This window comes from Protopterus annectens, chromosome 5.part0, assembly GCF_019279795.1.
Source record: "Protopterus annectens isolate FY-2018-M chromosome 5.part0, PAN1.0, whole genome shotgun sequence".
NCBI lineage: Eukaryota > Metazoa > Chordata > Ceratodontiformes > Protopteridae > Protopterus > Protopterus annectens.
Window position 1 is genome coordinate 1,174,331,470 of NC_056735.1, and position 20,392 is coordinate 1,174,351,861.

A 20,392-nucleotide genomic window follows, 5' to 3' on the forward strand; every position below is an offset into this window, starting at 1 on the left:
ATACTCTGAGGTTCTGTTTGGACATGTAGTGTTGACAATACAGCTATACATAGGATTCTTTGTGATAACTGGAAGATTATCTTAGGAAATAGTGACATAGCTAAGGTGTTGGGGGAGTCCCACTTTTGTTTATAGAAAAAGTGTGAATCTTAAAGAAAGGCTTGAGTCAAGTAGATTAGTGCCTAGAACCTATGATTTAGAAGGTGGGGACATGTTTAAATGTAATGGATGCAGAGCATGCAGGTTTATACATGAAGGTCCTTGTATCTTTTTGACACACATAGAGAGGACTCTAAAAGTCCCAGGCAGATGTGACTGTGGAACTTCTGGCATTGTTTATATTGTTATATGTTCCTCGTGCTCTGCTTTTTACATAGGAATGTCCACAAGACCTTTAAGGAAAAGAATCCTAGAACATGAGTATGCTATAAAGAAGACAAGCCTTAATAATGCATTTTATAAGCATTCTATTGGATGTGTGAAATGGAAAAAATTAAATGTTTCGGTTCTACAAACTGTTCAAGAAGATTTTAAGGGTGGTAATTTTAGAACCCTAGTTGAGCAAAAGGAAGCATAGTGGCAACTTAGGTTAGCCTCATATAATTCTCCTGGGCTCAACAACATGGTTAATATTAAGTGTTTTTTAAAAAATAGGAAAGTTGTACTGAATTGAAATTAAACATTGGTTTATTTATATATGTAGTTTATGTCGACAGGGTTACATTTTAAATATTTTAAATACTTTATGGAAGTGGTATTTAATTGCTTCTAATTGGTTGCTTCAATTGATTGGTTAACATGTATTTAAAAATGTTGAGTGTTTGTATGGAATTCAGTTTCTGATGAAGTCTGTGTGACGAATAGTGGATAATAAAGTTGAACTACACTAAAAACCTTAAATTTGAATTCTCCTTGTGCTTATTGGTGCTTTTTCCTGGTTTAGTTTGGTTTGCATTTTTGCCTGACTGCTGCTGGTTTTCGTTTCAAAAATCTGAACATGCTGAGAAAAATCTGAACAGTTGAGAGTTATGGTCATCAAACATAGGGAGACTGCAGCCTAACTTTGAGTTCCCCCTAATGAATATTTGCTGCCAGACAAATAAAGAGGCTCACATGGTAAGGAAGAACAAGCCTTTCAAATGTATAAATGGCTGCTGAGTAATGTAGGATTAGGTACATCAAAAGTGCTATCTTTTGAATGACTCTATACTATGCTGCACACACTGTAGAGGTTTTATAACTGCAATCATGAGTCTACAGGCCCTGGATGACACTATGGTTGTTGTACTCCACACAAATTACAGTTGTTAGATATATCTCATGGAAATTTGGAAATAGAAATCATTGCAGTAATGTAGCTTAGTACACACAAAAAGTCATGTACTAGAATTAGCAGTTCTGTTAAGGACCAGGACACAGGTAATTATCCATGACAGTGTCCCCCAGATAAAAAAAAAATGACTGTTACTAACACCCAAATTCCATGTTAGTATCAATGACTTCTTAACTGTTTTGCACCTGATCAGCAAAGACCAAGTCATGGTCTTTCTCTGAAATTATAAGTTTAAAGGATCCAGTGAGCAAGATAAGTGAAATGTGCAACTATAAACTCATTCTTGTCTGCCTTTACTTTCAAACAACTTGCTGATGTCCAGTTAAGCGTCTTTAAAGGAACACTCTTAGAAATGTAACAGAATCATTACAGCTGTGCACAAGCAACAGAGGGACAGAAAATGAACTTGAAAAGAAAAAAAACAAGTCTTTATACCATGCAAATAATGGAAAGCTTGGTTACAAGACCTGAGTCCAACCCAAGTGGTCTGAGAGCCAGAATGACTACTGGGGGAATAATTAGCAATGCAGCCAGTCCAGTAACTCAGTGACACTGTAGACTATTTTCTCTTAGAATGTCTACCAATGATGACATGTATATGATGAGCAATAAAGATATGGCACTAACCTTCATAATTCCACACTCAAAATGTAAGAACAGACCAAATTCTGTTAGTCATTAGATAGGGTCTAAACTATCTGAGGAAATCACCAAGCACTCCTGACAACAGACAAAGATGGCCAAGAAAAAATGTATGATTCATCATGACTTTGTAACAGAGACATGTAGAAGACCAGGGTGGGCTGGTTCTATTGTAACACCACAAGGACCTCACTGACCACCAACGTAGAAGCAGTTTCAGATCTGTGACTTGTAAGATTGGACTGGGAAGGCTGTAGAATAACTCACACTATAAGAAAATTCCTTTAGACTGTGTTTTCGCAATCATCTCAATAGTCTTAGCCAGAAAAGGTATGATAGAGTTGTGCCTATACTTTGAAAGGATCTTGGGGTCTCAGAAATGATTTTTTGAACACAAAAGATTATTTTAGAAATGTGAGAACATTTCTATCTCTCAGTTAAATACAGTTTATACATATAATTAAAAGACTAATAAACATTGAAAATGGAGTTTCTTGCACATCCCAGACCAAAGTAAGGTATGTTCAATGCATCCTTCCAATGATATTCATGACCTTACTAAGGTCATCTGACCAAAAACAATCCTATACCACACCTCAGAGTGTATCCTCTCACTTATCATGACAATACTTGAAAGAACAATTCAGAAGAATCTAAACTTTGTCAAAAGATTTTTATTACATTTTTATTGACGTTCTTATATGTTAAAGATGTAGCAAATGCATTACTCCAATGATCTTTAATCACCTACCATCAGTCATACTGTAGTAAACTTCCACCTAGCGATTCAGAAAATGAAAGAAAAAATATTACTGTATAGGTAATTCTGCCATAACCACTGTAAACATTTGCGCAACAAAAGAGCAGGTGACAGAGATATCTATTCTAGATGAAAATTTCTTTGCTGGTAATAATATAAAATAATATAATGGTCTGATGTAAGTAAAGGTACCTTACTTTGCCCTTTACAGTTTTTCAGAGTCGCTCTATACTACTAGGAGAATGAAGAGACGCAAATACCTGCAGTTTATTCACTCTGCCTGCAAGTCATTTCATGCTCAAGGATTCTGTACCTACAATTAAGTCATAAACCTAATTTAAATCTTATTAACTAAAGCATGTTATTCACAGATTATATTTTTCAAGATCCAGACAATATTTATCACTTGTTTCAGCAGCTGGTTGTCCATTCCAAATAACATTTTAGGAATCATATGATTTTGTACAGGAAACATGTATACAGATTAAGACAACTTTCTTTGTACATAAATGCTCCAAAAAAGTTTAGCCAAAAGCACTTTTGGTGAACCTCAGAGTAAATATTATTTTACAGTGGGGTAATCCCCTCTGCAACCACCATGGGAAGACACATCTGGACTTAAATATATCTACTTCAGGGTTGCACAGCAGTGCTTTCAGCAAAACTTTTTCACTGAAATGGCATTATGCCAAAGTACCATTGACATATCAACTGGTTTGCTTTATACACATGTATTTAATACATCATTAGGTGGACAGAAGCACAATGACTGCACTTTACATTCTAACAGAGGACATCTGTAAAAAAGGTGCAGAGAACTTCTAACAGGGGCAACATTTACTGACCATATAAATGCATTCAGCACAGTCAAACATTCTTACTAAGCTCGCAACTTGCTGCCAGCATAAACCCCAAGCAAACATGTGGTTCAAATTTTCTTTTCTAACAGATTCCTAAGGTACAAATTTTAGCCACATCCTCACAAGAAGCATCTGTCATTAAAGGGGTCCCCCAGTAGTAGTTCTTGTTCATAGGTTCAAAGGTAAGTATTAGGCTATTGGCCCTAGGTCCTATATAAGCCTAGCCAAAAAGGTACCCTGGCTTTCGCCACCCAGGAAAATGATTTTCCTGTGCCCCTGTCGAGCAGAGCCACAGAGGTGATCCCCGGGGTGAATTTCTTATTTCACATCCTATCATCAAGATTTTTCTTGAAGAGTGCTAATGAGGAGCTTTGTTTGATATAGATAGGTATTTTTTTCCAGAGAATGGGAAGTCTATGGAACAAGAATCTATCCCTCCAGCATGTTCTGTTTATTGTGGTGACAAGGTTTAGGTCCTTAGAGCATGTAGCTTGGAGGGATTGGGATTTCTTTAAGTGAAGCATGTCCAACAGCTCTGGGTTTGACATAGCTTTGTATGTTAGGCAGAGATCGCCACTGAGTAGGCAATATGCGATGGAGTAAAGCTGGAGTTTTTTGAGACGGTCTGCGTAGGGCATCTGTTTGAGGCTGGTAATCCTCTTTGTGAGGTATTTCTGTGGCCTTTCCAGTTGTTATAGATGTCATGTGAGGTACGTACCAAAAGGGGCATTATACTCTATAATGGGTCTAATGAGTGACGAGTAGAGGGAAACAATGACCTCTTTTTTCCTGGATGAGAAACCTTTTGTGATGAGGTGTGCCATGTAGAAGGATTTCCTGACTACTGTGGCGATGTGATTATCAAAGGAGAGACTACTGCCCACCTTTGTCCCAAGGTCTCTTATCATACATTCGGTGCTAAGTAGACTACCACCTATGTGGTAGCTCATAGGTACAGAGTTTTTACCAAAGGGGGTGACAATGCATGGCTTGTGGCCATGGCTTTGACACCAGGCATCTGTCTCAGTGAGGCCCTTTTGTAGGATGTCCACATCGTTAGGAGTTTTGATTATGGCTCCTAGTTTGCAGTCATCTGCGAACTTCATTAGCCAAAGACCTTCTGTGTTAGCCTGTACTTCAGAAAAATAGATACCAAACAGGAGAGGACCCAAGACTGAACCCTGTGGTACTCCACTTGTCACTGGTCTGAAGTTAGATTTAGAGTCTGCTACTTTCACAGTATGGGTTCTATCAGTGAGCCAGTTGGCAACCCATCTTGTGACATAGGGATTTATACCTAGTTTAGTGAGTTTATCTATAATTCCAGAGTAGGGGATGGTGTCAAAAGCCTTGGCGAGATCTAGATAGGCTGTGTGAACCATCTTACCCTCGTCTATGGCTTTGGTGACTGCTTCAAAGAAGTCTGTCAGGTTTAGGAGACATGATCTGCCTTTTACAAACCTGAACTGGGTGGGGTCCAGAGTTTGGAGATTACTAATGTCTTTGTTTATTAGTTCCATGATGATACATTCCATGGCCTTGCAGATCAGGCTCGTTAGACTAATGGGGTGGTAGTTCCCAGGGTCCATGGTAGCTCTCCCTTTGTGGAGTGGGATAACCATCACTGTGCGCCATTTAGTGGGCACAAAGCCTGAGGTGAGGCTATGACTGAACATGGTGCTTAGGTGGGGTGCCAGTTCATTCTGTAGTTCATGTAGAATGCAGCCTGGGATGTTGTCAGGTCCCATGGATGCTATATTTTTGGCTTTGGAGAGTGGTTTTTACCTGTGCAGCCGTGATTACAGGAACTTTGCATTCTTCCGGTATAGAGATGGGCCCTTTAGGGGGTGAGAGGGGGGTAAAGTTAGCACTGAACCTATCTGCCAGGATGTTGACAATATCAGTTGGTTTTGTATATTTAGTGCCATTGTGCTGTAACTCAGAGCAGATCTGAGTGTTGCCATTGAGATTCTTGACATACCTATAGAATGCTTTGTGGTTGTCTTTAGAATCAGTGGCAATTTTGTTTTTGTAACTAGCTTTGGAGGATTTTATGAGGGATTTCAACTTCTTACTGAGGCTGACCAGATAGTTCCTCCAATCATGGGATTTTACTCTTTTTTGTAACAGTTTCTTTCTTCTGTTGTAGAGTTTGTTTATGGCAGGGGACCACCAGACTGGCTTCCTTTTTTTGGAGGACAGCATCTTAGTTGTGTTAGGGATAGCACGATCCATGCACTTGTGTAAGTGCTTATAAAGTGCATTTGTGTAGGATTCAGCAGTCGTACCTCTATTGTTCGTCTGCATGGGTGTCGTGAAGTTTGCCACTTCTGTCTTAAGAAGCGAGAAGTTGGCTTTGGAGAAACGTTTTATGGTGGTTTTCTTAATGGGGGTGGGAGCGGGATGTGAATGTCTAGAGTGATTAGTTTGTGGTCAGATCTGACCAACCAGGAGCTGGCCTCTAGTGTGGAACACCGGTCACCCATGTTGGTAATGACCAGGTGTAGGATATTGCTGCCCCTCGTGGGGGTGTGGAAAAGTTGATCCAAGGCTTTGGAATTGATGATTTCCAGAAAACGTTGAGCAAAAGAGTTGGTAGATAAGTAGTTTTCCCAGTTAATGGTAGGGTAGTTGAAATCACCCATTATTAGAGTGTTGGGTTGAACCTTAATATTTTCCAGTGTATAAGAAAAGAGGAGTGGAAATCCTGGGGCATGGTGGAGGGTCTGTAGCAAGCTACAATCTGGATTGTGGTTTTGCCCAGAGTTAGTTGAACGCGGATATTCTCAGATGCATTATGCTGAGCAACTAGCTTGGAGTTGTGAATATCCTTAATGAATATGGACATGCCTCTATCTTTAGTGTTTCGGTCCTGGTTTGGTGGCCGAAAGGTGTGGTATGAATTATAGCCTGGTAATGCAGGGGTGCTCTCTGGAGCTTTGAACCAGGTCTCTGCCACTGCACAGATGTCAATGTTCTCTATTTTAAGGAGTGCCTCAAGTGAGTGCATTTTGAGGTTTAGACTTCTAGCATTGAGTAGCATTACCCTCAGATTTTGCTTGCTTGTACCTGTTACGGTGGTGAATTTGTCATTTGAACCTTGCCTAAAAAGGCACTATAGGGGTGGCAAGAGCCTTTGCCAGTATCCAGAATCCCAAGGGTGACAGGTGCAGGCCATCTCTGGCAAAGCTGCATGGTCTGTCGATCACGTCATCCCAGGCAGACAGATACTGGATTCCTTTAGAATGACACCAGAAGCTTAGCCAATTGTTAAAATCAGTTATTTTGTCCTTGTACTGTGGTATCATTCTGGGTGATAGCAGGATGCTACTCAGGGCTAGGGTCATACCTGCCTGGGCTACAAGATCGGAGAGCTCCTCCATGTCTCTTTTCATGTAGTCCAGCGAGGTACGTCTCAGGTCATTCACACCAACATGGACAATGACAGAGTCATATTTGTACTTGTTGTGGAGTAACCTGAGTGCATGCATTATGCAGCAGATCCTGGCACCTGACAGGCAGCTGACAGTAAATTTTTCCTTGTTTAGCCTGGTGAGTGGAACATCAGTGTGCCTGACTATAGAGTCACCAGTGACTAGAGTGTTGGGTACTTTATGCCTTATGAGCTGTAGTTGAGTGGCACACTGAGTATGTGGGCTATGTGTCATTTGGGTTGTGTTGGGGGGTGGAGGTTGCTTGCATTTCTGCTTTGGAGGTCTCTGATGTTTGGGCAGATTTGTACTGAGAGCCTCCATGAATGTAGGTGTGTGTTTTGTGCTTCTGTGTGTGTGTTTTGGTGGTGTATGTTTTGAGGGACTATGTGATGAGTGTGGTGCGGTGCAAGTTTTTACCTTCTCCACTTGAATGTCTAGGCCAGTCTTCGGTGAAGAGAGCTTTGCTTCCAGTTTGGCTATATAAGTGCATCTCTCACAGGTTGTAGTGTTGGGTGGTAGGAGGAGAGGGTTGTCTGTGTACATGAGGCAGTTGGTGCATTGTCCCAAGATGCCTAGATTCATCAGGTAGACAGGAGAAAACACCGGGAGCTGACTAGACATGATTGAATAGGTGCTTATTTATTAAGTACTAAAAACTGTTTTCCTCTAGACAAGTGAGGAAAGTTGAGTGTTGTAGTAATTTGTAACTTATTTAGTGCTTACAATGAGTTCTGAACAAGTGCTGAACTAAAAGAAACAGATTTGAGTGCTAAAACTAAAAAGCTGGCTAGTTGAAAGGGAAAATTTGAAGAACAGACTTTATGGCACCAGGAATAGTTTAACCCCAGTTAAGTGGGGGGGGGGGGGCTGGCTTAGGAGCTCACAAACAGTCCTGGACACAGCAAATCCGTATCTGGACAAGACCTGCCACAGGAAAGGGGGGAAGCAAGCTTAGAATTTTTTTTCCCCAGTAAAAGTGGAAATGGAGAAAGCTGGAACAGAAGTTAATTCAACATTAAGAATCTGAGTGGGTTGGCCTTCACAAATGTTCTGTATTAGATTGAGTGAACTAATGACATTAGACTGGGACGAGTGTCACAGATCAAATATACAGTATGGGCGGGCAACTGCAAAGCCACCAAGTATAAGAACACACAACACTAGGGAGGGTGGATGGGAAAAGTTACAGTTCCTAGCTGTAGCCACTAAATGAATGTTTTAAACAGATTAAGGAGCAAGCAGACTCTAGACAATACTTTTAAATGTAAACAGGCAATTATAGTAATGCACACTATTATAGACCTGCCCCAGCCCCTGTACTTAGTAAAGATCAGTTGGAACAAGACATATCTGTCTTGACCATCATAAACACATTCTTGGTGTAAAAAGGACCAAAGCAATGCTGCTTTGCACCCCACAAAACTTAATGAAAGTATTTATTGCTACTTCAGATTTTCAGCTCACATTTTTAGAATGCGTTTATTTGTTACTTCAGTGTTTTGAAAGGTACAAGGTTTGAATTATCACTAAGGAAAATTGGCTTGGCTTAAAATGGCAATAAAGGACAACTAGCCTAGTACTTATCTATGAACCTATTTATACCCCACAAAACTATTTTGTTAGAATTATCCAAAATTCTATTTTGTTGAAGAGGACCCCCCTCTACCCTTGTCGCAGGAGAGTGCAGTTAGGACTCATCTGATTGAAGGTTGCTGGGCCAGGGCTTGGTTTTGAGCTTTATAATTGTTTAAATTGTTTAAAAATGTTTGCATGGGTTTGCACTTGTTTTAAACAACTCCACAGAGCTTGGCGATCAGCCAGTATTCTGCTGTATTCATGTGTGTGTATCACTGTGCACCACTATGTAGAGTGGGGATTAACAATTGGCAGTTATAGCAGCAAAAATGTCAGTAGATACATTTTACCTTAGAAGCTGCTGTGATCCATCTGAGAAGTCCTTAATTTGCACTTAGCTGCTCAGAGAGCACCTCAGCTGTGCTTTTGCCACTTGAACAGTCCCAAAACTGCCCAATCTCCAATTGTCTCATGCTGTTTAGAGAGCCATCATTAGTATAGACCCTTATTGAGCACAACATTAATATAGACCCTGTTTAGAGCACCCATCCATACCACATCCTTCCATTCCTCCCCCACTGTTAAAACAGAATTTTACCTAGCATCATGGATGGTCAGTTTCCCTCCATTTCTCCTGGCAGCCTGATTGAAATGGGTCTCCTGCCTTATGTCCACTGACAAAACTCTACTCCTAAATCACCCGAGTACAATTTATGAGAGAAGCAGCTACACTAACAATCTGGATGCCTTGCTCTCTCACGCACAGAAGAGTAACACTAATCAGGTTGTCAGCTCACATAGTACATCTCCAACTCAAACCATGCCCTCAACACATAAACCATTGTACGTGGAGGTACTCACCCGAAACTTACCTAAGAAACAGAGACCTCCCAAACACAAACATACTACACCTAATACAGTACCTACAACACTCAATGCACATAATAACATGAGCACCAGTGTCTCACCAAATAAGCTCTGAAGCAAAGCACATCTAAACCAAACTTTTTTGTCATAGATTACTCCATTGTGGGACACACAGATGTCCCAGTCACCAGGCTGGACAAGGAGAAAGTTATGGTCAGCTGTCTATCAGGTGTCAGGATCCATCAGATCACACGTGCACTTAAGTCTCTCAACAACAAGTACCATTATGACTCCTTTGTAGTTCATGTTGGTGTTAATGAGTTGAGATGCACCTCACTGGACTATATGAAGACAGAAGTGATTGAGCTCTCTGAATATGTGTCTCAGGCAGGTATGTCCCTAGCCATAAGCAGAATTCTACCCATACCTAGGATGATACCACAATATAAACAAAAAATTATTGACTTCAACAATTGGCTTAGTTTCTGGTGTCATTCTAAGGGGATCCAGTTCCTGTCAGCCTGGGATGATATGGTTGCTAGTTCTTGATACTTTGCCAGAGATGATTTTCCACCTGTCACCTCTGGGCTTTCGGCTACTGGCTAAGGCTCTTGCCTCCCCCATAGTGCCTTTTTTAGGCAGTGTTTGTTTGTGTCTTTTGGCTTTTTCTGGTTAAGGGTCGCCACAGCGGAACTCCGGTTCACTAATGATTGGCAGTAGATTTTTACGTGCTGGCTTGCCGGGCCTAACGCACAACCTTCAACGAAGGAACGCCCATTCACGCATGTCACCACACAGAAGATGCTCTAACTGAGAATCGAACGGGAAATGTCTAACTGTGAGGTGTCAACGTTTTTAGGCAATGTCAACAACAAAATTCCCAATTTAAAAATATCCTCAAAAAACAACCTTAAGGTTATGCTGCTAAATGGTAGAAGTCTAAATCTGAAACTGCACTTACTGGAAGCACTCCTCACCTTGGAAGATGTAGACATCTGTGCAGTCACAGAGACCTGGTTCAAGGCCACATAGAGCACCCCAGCCATATTGGGATACAATGCCTTCCACACATTCAGTTCAGACCACAAAATAAACATGTGAAAAGGTTTACCTTTGATATGTTGAAATGCAACTTGTCGAAAGACAGTTGCACGAAAGGACGTTTTCAAGATCACAGTTACTGGAATACAAATGCATCGAATTTGCAATGAGCGAATGCACATGTGACATTCACTCATCACAGATTCAGCATTGTGGGTGCGGAGTGCACTATAGTGGAGATCGGGAAATGGATCCCTTCCCCACTGTAGTGCATCCTCGAAGTTAGAATATTAAAGTAAGGGGGAGGGGGGTACAGTGTGTTTTCGATATCTGAGTTTGAAACTCAGCTAATCTGCTTTTCAATTTGCTGAGTTTCGAACTTCAGTGCCATTTGGAATGATGATTTTCGTCATTTCGGTTCACACAAAGGGCTGTTCGCCAGGTTGATTTTCAACCTTTCAAAGGTAAACCATGTGAAAACTAAAGGAGGAAGATTATCAATATTCATCAAAGATAAATACACATCCAGATTGGTTAAACAGAATGATTCCCTAGAGTTACTCTATGTGCAAATAACTATAAGAAAGACCCCTGTCCAAGTTATCGTCAGCTGTAGATCCCCCTTCATGAACCATGATATCCACACTGTCATTCAAAATACAACCAAGCACCCTGGTTATGGGTGACTTTAACTAACCGTCCATAGATTGGGTAAATTATACATGTACAAACACACTTGCCCAAAGGTTCTTGGACTTTGTTAACACAAATGCCTTGGAACAGATCTTTGGCACCCCCACAAGGGCCCCAAACATTCTAGATTTGGTACTCACCAACATGGTAGAATGGTGCACCACCACAAGTGTGCAGCCCTCCCTGGTGAAGTCTGATCATAAATCAGTCTCTTTCAAAATAATGATAGCATCAGACCCCCCCCCCCCCCGGAGAAATAAAACTTCTCCAAAAGCCAACTACAGCCTCCTACAAGAAGGCACTAATAGCTTCAAAGCTTCTGTCCACACTGACAGCAATTAACCACTGCACCACTGGATCACCCTTACCACTGTGAAGTGGAAGAAATTGCTGTCTAAGAGCAAGAAGGAACAATCTCAGAATTGGAAGCACACCCTTTTCAGCTTGAACAAGCAAGTAAGACATCTTGTAAAGTCCTCTAAAGCTAACTACAAATCTAGATTAGCATCCCTAGCTAAGGACAACCATAAGGCATTCTTTAGGTACATCCGAAACCTTAAAGGAAAAGCCCAGATATGCGCTCAACTGCTAGTGAATGGTACCACATGTATTTAACCAGTGGAAATAACCAACCTGCTAGTGGACAGGTTCAGTGAAAACTTCTCCCCCTGTTCCTACCACATATATCCCAAAACATTCCATCTACCTACTATCCACCTAGTATCTCTAAAAAGCTAGTCTTAACTGCTCTCTGCAAGGCCAAAAATACAACCTCTAGAGGATCTGATAACATCCCTGTCTGTGTTCTCAATGGTTTAAAAACAGGAATTAGCAACACCTTTGAGTACTCTTTTCAACCGCAGCCTAAGCACTGGTTTTGCCCATGCTGAATGGAAAACAGCTACCATCATCCCTTTGCACAAGGGGGGGGGGTGCATCCACTGACCCTGGGAACTATAGACCCATTAGCCTAACCAGCCTTATCTGCAAGAACATGGAGAGAATCATCATGGACCTTATCAACAAGGACATATGAGACCTTCAAACACTTGACCCAACCCAGTTTGGTTTTGTTAAAAGGAGATCCTGTCTGTTGAACCTGGTGGACTTCTTTGAGACTGTCACCAAAGCCCTGGATGAAGGCAAATCTATTTATACAGCCTACCTAGACTTGGCCAATGCCTTTGACACAATCCTCCACTCAGGCATCATTGAAAAACTCACCCAGTTGGTGGTTGAGGAGAGGCAAATTCAAATCAAAAGATGAAAGATTAATATTGGCGGCCCAAGATAGTGGACTACGTACATGTTGGTTGACAAAGTCTATTGAACATGTGGGAGAAACAGACAAATGTAGGTTTTGTAAAACAGAATTGGAAACAGTTGCACACTTTGTTGTTGGTTGTGATATACTAATGGCAGAAGGACTGTATACTGAAAGGCATAATAATGTGGCAAGACTGTTGCACTGGGGATTGTGCAAACATTATAATACTAAAGTATCTGAAAAACACTGGAAACATGAGCCACAAAGCATCAAAGAAAATGATGAAGTCTACATCACATGGAATCACCCATTACTAACAGTTCAAAAAATAGATGCAAGAAAACCAGATATAATGGTCCATGAAAAGAAGACAAAAGTAGAATTGATCATTGAAATTGCTACACCCAGTGACTACAGTATCTTGTCTACAGAGAGACACAAAGTCATAAAATATCAGGATTTTCAGGCAGAAACAAGAGCAATGTGGAAGAAGGATACTCCAATGGTTCCAATAGTAGTAGGGGCAACAGGTCCTATAAAAATGAATCTACAATCGTATTTAGATATGTTACCGATACGTGTAACTCCATGCAAATTGTTGAAGGAGTCAGAGCACTTCTGGCTGATCAAAGATAAAAAAAAATACTAATTTCACGAACTTTAATTGTACTTTGACTTAGGAATGGGGTCCATTCCTGTCATGCTATTAGAAACACAAAAGATTTGGAGAAATTAAAAACTGGGGGTCACCTCATATACTGTCAGGTGGGTTGCATACTGGCTCACCAACAGAACACATATAGTCAAAACAGGGGACTCCACCTCCACCAGCAGACCCTTTACCAGTGGTGTTCCACAGGGATTGGTGCTGGGGTCCCTATTGTTTGGAATCTACTTTTCAGAAGTACAGGCAAAAACAAAAGGCCTGTGGCTGACAACGTTTGCTGGTTACTGCAAACTTGGAGCAGTCATTGAGTCCCCAGATGATGTCAGTGTTCTACAAGAAGGACTTATGCAAACCAATGATTGGTGCCAAGTGATGGTCTTAAACTCAATACAAAAAAATGCATTATCATCTCTTTGACAAAGGTGATGCCCCTGGAGATTACCATATTAATTACAACACACTAAGGTCTAAATTAGTCATGAGAGATGTGGGCCCACAGATTGACAGCAGCCTTACTTTTGATCACCATGTCTTCACAGTGGTTAAGGAAGGCATGGTATGTTGCCACCTCATAAGCAAGGGCATAGCTTCCAGAACAAAAGAGGTTATGACCCCCCCATACTCTTCACTCATCAAGCCCATAGTAGAGTACAATGCTCCCTTTGGTATGTACCTAAAGAGGCACCTGCAGCAACTGGAGAAACCTCAAAGGTTCCTTAATAAGGAAATTCAGGGTCTTCAACAGATGTCTTACGTGGCAGAGTGAAATCACTGTTGGTATACTCTGTATTGTATAGGCTACTCAGAGGTGACCTGTGCCTTGCATACAGAGAAACCTCTGATCCTGCATTAATGGAAATTCTGCACATTTGTAAGTTCAAACAACAAATTCACCCCAGGGGTTTAGCTGTGTACCTCTTGGATAGGGACAGTTGGTACTGATTTAGATCTGCTTTTAACATAGACCATATCTCTAAACCCTTAAGGGAACAAGGTTTGAACTTGGCTAGGCTTGTAAGAGCCCTAGGACCATTAGCCTAGTAACCTCCTATGAACCTATGAACTTATTTTCAACTTATAAGCTGAACTAAATAATCATTTTTTATAGATGTAACATTTTGCCATGCAGTATAAAAATAATGTCTGGCCAAGAGTTAAACTGGTAGAGTTAACTGTTCAGTATTAACTTGGCTAGTCATTTGCACGTCTCTCACATGAGGATACTTAGATTAAGTGATGCAGCTGTATGTGCTTTATTGCTTAGTTACTCATTAGTAACCGCCCACTATCTCCTATGTCAAAGTTTGCAGGGACATAAGACTAACATATATCAGAAGGTTTAGCCTCTATTATAAAAAAAAAGAATAGGCTGATGAAACTTTTTGAAGATGGGCTAAATCTATAATTTGTGTCTTTCGGCTTTTCCCGGTTAGGGGTCACCACAGCAGAAGTCCGGTCCGCTAATGATTGGCAGTTGATTTTTACGTACCGGCTTGCCAGGCCTGACGCACAACCTTCAATGAAAGTACGCCCATTCACGCATGTCTCCACGCAGAAGACGCTCTAGCTGAGAATCAAACCGGACAGCGTCTTACTGTGAGGCGACAACGTTACCGCAGCACCACCACCGCGGGTCGGGCTAAATCTATAATACTACTGTTTATGTAATAGTTCTATGAAATGACAAGATGAAATTAAGAAATATACCCTGTAGAGATATTACTAGAAAGTGAAATATTTCTATTACCTATGGTACATTGAAAAACTCATTATCAAGGGGGGGGGGTGGATCATTAAAAAAACTAATTTTCAAGGGTGGATCATTAGAAACAAACTATGCTATTTGTAGCCATATGCTCTTTACAGCTGAAATAAAATAAGATATATTTATACAAGAAAAATTATGTAAATATATTTCAGATGTCATGTGATATGAACAAGCAAGGAACCATCTTACTGGATAATTAAGGAATTCCACAAAGGGCAGAATTTTTAGAGATTTCAATCAATACAGTGAAACAGTGTGGAACTCATAACACTTTTGTCTCTTTAGTGCATTATGTTGGCACAGTGTTTAGACCTGCTGTTGCATTTTCATGTAGAGTTTAATCCTGGCTTCTGATCAATGTTTGGGCTGAGTGCAGCTTCTCACCCTGTGCCTGTCTATTTTTTCAGGTTCTACAGTATCTTCCTACCTAGTAAGGACATACTGATTTTGGCTGATTATTTAAATTATTCTCAGATTTCTACTATGTAATCATTCTCCTCTAGAACTGAGAATTTTGTTCAACGTGAATAACATGAGTACAAAACTGAACAATTAATTAATGAGTTAATGCAATTCAAATTGTCTTTATTTTATTTATTCATTTGTTTTACCCATGTCTGCTGATCATCAAACCCATGTCAAGATTGTGCCCGTGTATTCCCCATCACTGGGGTGGGAGACATTATCCAGAAAGACATGAAGGATTTTTCCATGTTTCTGTCTCCAACTCCTCACCCAGTAGCTGACATGAATGGATTCACATATATGAATTCCTGCTTTGCCTTACCCTGCGAGTTCACACATTCCTGCTCATATTTTGTTGCAACTATGCACATGTGGCTGAGCAGACACCTCTCCAACCAGTAAGTTGCACGTTGTACACCGCTTTCTCCAGTAGGTGGCATCAGCATCAGGTGCTTACTCCCTCATTCCCTGTCTAACATCTCCGTCTCTCAGGTCAGTAGTTACATGTTATCTGGGCTGTAGTCGTCAGGGCTTTATCTCTTTAATGCTGTCATGTCTTTTAATTATTTTAATGCAAACATGTCAAACAAAATATGTGACATCAAATTTACATGTAAAATGTTGCATCTTGCTTCTTGAATTAAGAAGGGATCTTGGTAACTGGAGGTAAAATAACTGAAAAAAATAACAAGAGTAAATAAATGGCTGAGTCCAACCAAGCTTTTGTACTAACCATTTTCAGCACTCAGAAGTTTCACTGAGCTAGCATCTTCTAGCTTCCCCGTCGTAACCTCCAAAAATAATTCACTTAGGGATTGATCCCTTCATCAAAAAAGTGAGGAATAACTTGTTATTTTTTATCCCTCTTTTTCAGTGACCTTACAGATGCCTTAGTAATATTTCAGTTATATGATCAAGTTCGAGTTCCTGTGGAATGGCCTCGTGTTAACAGACCTCCTTACCCTGCTCTTGGTGGGAACATGAAAAAGGTGAGCGAACTCTTACTCTTTGAAGGTTTACTGCATCTATTTGAGTTAGAATTTTGAAACTATGCATACAGTATATTGCAGCTGATTATAGTATGTAAGGGTTTTAGTTTTGGTGTTCAGTATATTGCATTTAACAGAATATATACTGCAGCTGGAAGAATACAATATGTATTTATTTAATTTCTCTCTCTCTCTCTCTCTCTATATATATATATATATATATATATATATATATGTTATATGTAGTACTTTTGGAAACGTAGGCATTGCTTTTGGAAAGGCTAGTTTTATTTCAATACATTCTGTATCCCTTTGCTAGAGTATGTACTTTTTTGTATCACACATAGCATATACTGCAAGCATTGTTTTGGTACACTAAGTATTACTTTTGATGTACTGCATATTGTTCCTGGCTTAGTATATATTAGTTCTGATATAGTATGCATTGATTGCAGTTGTGTGTGTGTGTGTGTGTGTGTGTGTGTGTGTGTGTGTGTGTGTGTGTGTGTGTGTGTGTGTGTATTGAAAAACATATACTTGTTGCTCTTAGTACTGTTTGCCTTATGGTTATTAGAGTATGTATTGAGATACCTGTTGATTTTAGTACTGTTTACCTTATGGTTATTAGAGTATGTATTGAGATACCTGTGGATTCTAGTACTGTTTACCTTATGGTTATTAGAGTATGTATTGAGATACCTGTTGATTTTAGTACTGTTTGCCTTATGGTTATTAGAGTATGTATTGAGATACCTGTTGATTTTAGTACTGTTTGCCTTATGGTTATTAGAGTATGTATTGAGATACCTGTTGATTTCAGTACTGTTTGCCTTATGGTTATTAGAGTATGTATTGAGATACCTGTTGATTTCAGTACTGTTTGTCTTATGGTTATTAGAGTATGTATTGAGATACCTGTTGATTTTAGTACTGTTTGCCTTATGGTTATTAGAGTATGTATTGAGATACCTGTTGATTTTAGTACTGTTTGCCTTATGGTTAGTAGAGTATGTATTGAGATACCTGTTGATTTTAGTACTGTTTAACTGATGGTTATTAGAGTATGTAATGAGATACCTGTTGCTCTTAGTACTATTTGCCTTATGGTTAGTAGAGTATGTATTGAGATACCTGTTGATTTTAGTACTATTTAACTTATGGTTATTAGAGTATGTATTGAGATACCTGTTGCTCTTAGTACTGTTTGTCTTATGTTTAGTAGAGTATGTATTGAGATACCTGTTGATTTTAGTACTGTTTACCTTATGGTTATTAGAGTATGTATTGAGATACCTGTGGATTTTAGTACTGTTTACCTTATGGTTATTAGAGTATGTATTGAGATACCTGTTGAATTTAGTATTCTTTGCCTTATGGTTATTAGAGTATGTATTGAGATACCTGTTGATTTTAGTACTGTTTGCCTTATGGTTATTAGAGTATGTATTGAGATACCTGTTGATGTTAGTACTGTTTGCCTTATGGTTATTAGAGTATGTATTGAGATACCTGTTGATTTCAGTACTGTTTGCCTTATGGTTATTAGAGTATGTATTGAGATACCTGTTGATTTCAGTACTGTTTGCCTTATGGTTATTAGAGTATGTATTGAGATACCGGTTGATTTTAGTACTGTTTGCCTTATGGTTATTAGAGTATGTATTGAGATACCTGTTGATTTTAGTACTGTTTGCCTTATGGTTAGTAGAGTATGTATTGAGATACCTGTTGATTTTAGTACTGTTTAACTTATGGTTATTAGGGTATGTATTGAGATACCTGTTGCTCTTAGTACTGTTTGTCTTATGGTTATTAGAGTATGTATTGAGATACCTGTTGATTTTAGTACTGTTTACCTTATGGTTATTAGAGTATGTATTGAGATACCTGTTGATTTTAGTACTGTTTGCCTTATGGTTATTAGAGTATGTATTGAGATACCTGTTGGTTTTAGTACTGTTTACCTTATGGTTATTAGAGTATGTATTGAGATACCTGTTGATTTTAGTACTGTTTGCCTTATGGTTAGTAGAGTATGTATTGAGATACCTGTTGCTCTTAGTACTGTTTGTCTTATGGTTATTAGAGTATGTATTGAGATACCTGTTGATTTTAGTACTGTTTACCTTATGGTTATTAGAGTATGTATTGAGATACCTGTTGATTTTAGTACTGTTTGCCTTATGGTTATTAGAGTATGTATTGAGATACCTGTTGATTTTAGTACTGTTTGCCTTATGGTTATTAGAGTATGTATTGAGATACCTGTTGATTTTAGTACTGTTTGCCTTATGGTTAGTAGAGTATGTATTGAGATACCTGTTGATTTTAGTACTGTTTAACTTATGGTTATTAGAGTATGTATTGAGATACCTGTTGCTCTTAGTACTGTTTGTCTTATGGTTAGTAGAGTATGTATTGAGATACCTGTTGATTTTAGTACTGTTTACCTTATGGTTATTAGAGTATGTATTGAGATACCTGTTGATTTTAGTACTGTTTGCCTTATGGTTATTAGAGTATGTATTGAGATACCTGTTGATTTTAGTACTGTTTGCCTTATGGTTAGTAGTGTATGTATTGAGATACCTGTTGCTCTTAGTACTGTTTGCCTTATGTTTATCAGAGTAGGTATTGAGATACCTGTTGCTCTTAGTACTGTTTGCCTTATGGTTATTAGAGTATGTATTGAGATACCTGTTGATTTTAGTACTGTTTGCCTTATGGTTATTAGAGTATGTATTGAGATACCTGTTGATTTTAGTACTGTTTGCCTTATGGTTATTAGAGTATGTATTGAGATACCTGTTGATTTTAGTACTGTTTGCCTTATGGTTATTAGAGTATGTATTGAGATACCTGTTGATTTTAGTACTGTTTGCCTTATGGTTATTAGAGTATGTATTGAGATACCTGTTGCTCTTAGTACTGTTTGTCTTATGGTTAGTAGAGTATGTATTGAGATACCTGTTGATTTTAGTACTGTTTGCCTTATGGTTATTAGAGTATGTATTGAGATACCTGTTGATTTTAGTACTGTTTGCCTTATGGTTATTAGAGTATGTATTGAGATACCTGTTGATTTTAGTACTGTTTGCCTTATGGTTATTAGAGTATGTATTGAGATACCTGTTGATTTTAGTACTGTTTGCCTTATGGTTATTAGAGTATGTATTGAGATACCTGTTGATTTTAGTACTGTTTGCCTTATGGTTATTAGAGTATGTATTGAGATACCTGTTGATTTTAGTACTGTTTGCCTTATGGTTATTAGAGTATGTATTGAGATACCTGTTGATTTTAGTACTGTTTGCCTTATGGTTAGTAGAGTATGTATTGAGATACCTGTTGATTTTAGTACTGTTTGCCTTATGGTTATTAGAGTATGTATTGAGATACCTGTTGCTCTTAGTACTGTTTGTCTTATGGTTAGTAGAGTATGTATTGAGATACCTGTTGATTTTAGTACTGTTTGCCTTATGGTTATTAGAGTATGTATTGAGATACCTGTTGATTTTAGTACTGTTTGCCTTATGGTTATTAGAGTATGTATTGAGATACCTGTTGATTTTAGTACTGTTTGCCTTATGGTTATTAGAGTATGTATTGAGATACTTGTTGATGTTAGTACTGTTTGCCTTATGGTTATTAGGGTATGTATTGAGATACCTGTTGATGTTAGTACTGTTTGCCTTATGGTTAGTAGAGTATGTATTGAGATACCTGTTGCTCTTAGTACTGTTTGCCTTATGGTTATTAGAGTATGTACTGAGATACCTGTTGCTCTTAGTACTGTTTGCCTTATGGTTATTAGAGTATGTATTGAGATATCTGTTGCTCTTAGTACTGTTTGCCTTATGGTTATTAGAGTATGTATTGAGATACCTGTTGATTTTAGTACTGTTTGCCTTATGGTTATTAGAGTATGTATTGAGATACCTGTTGATTTTAGTACTGTTTACCTTATGGTTATTAGAGTATGTATTGAGATACCTGTTGATGTTAGTACTGTTTGCCTTATGGTTAGTAGA

At 39.0% G+C, this 20,392-nt stretch overlaps 1 protein-coding gene across 3 annotated transcripts in view; it reads left to right on the forward strand.

The window, feature by feature from the left end:
* PLS1 (plastin 1) overlaps positions 1–20,392 on the forward strand; it is an 824,936-nt gene that overhangs the window by 754,128 nt on the left and 50,416 nt on the right. For all 3 annotated transcript variants that reach the window (XM_044071020.1, XM_044071019.1, XM_044071021.1), the window contains one exon: positions 16,247–16,361. In XM_044071020.1, coding sequence (XP_043926955.1) covers positions 16,247–16,361 — 115 coding nt within the window. The remainder of the gene's footprint in view (positions 1–16,246; positions 16,362–20,392) is intronic.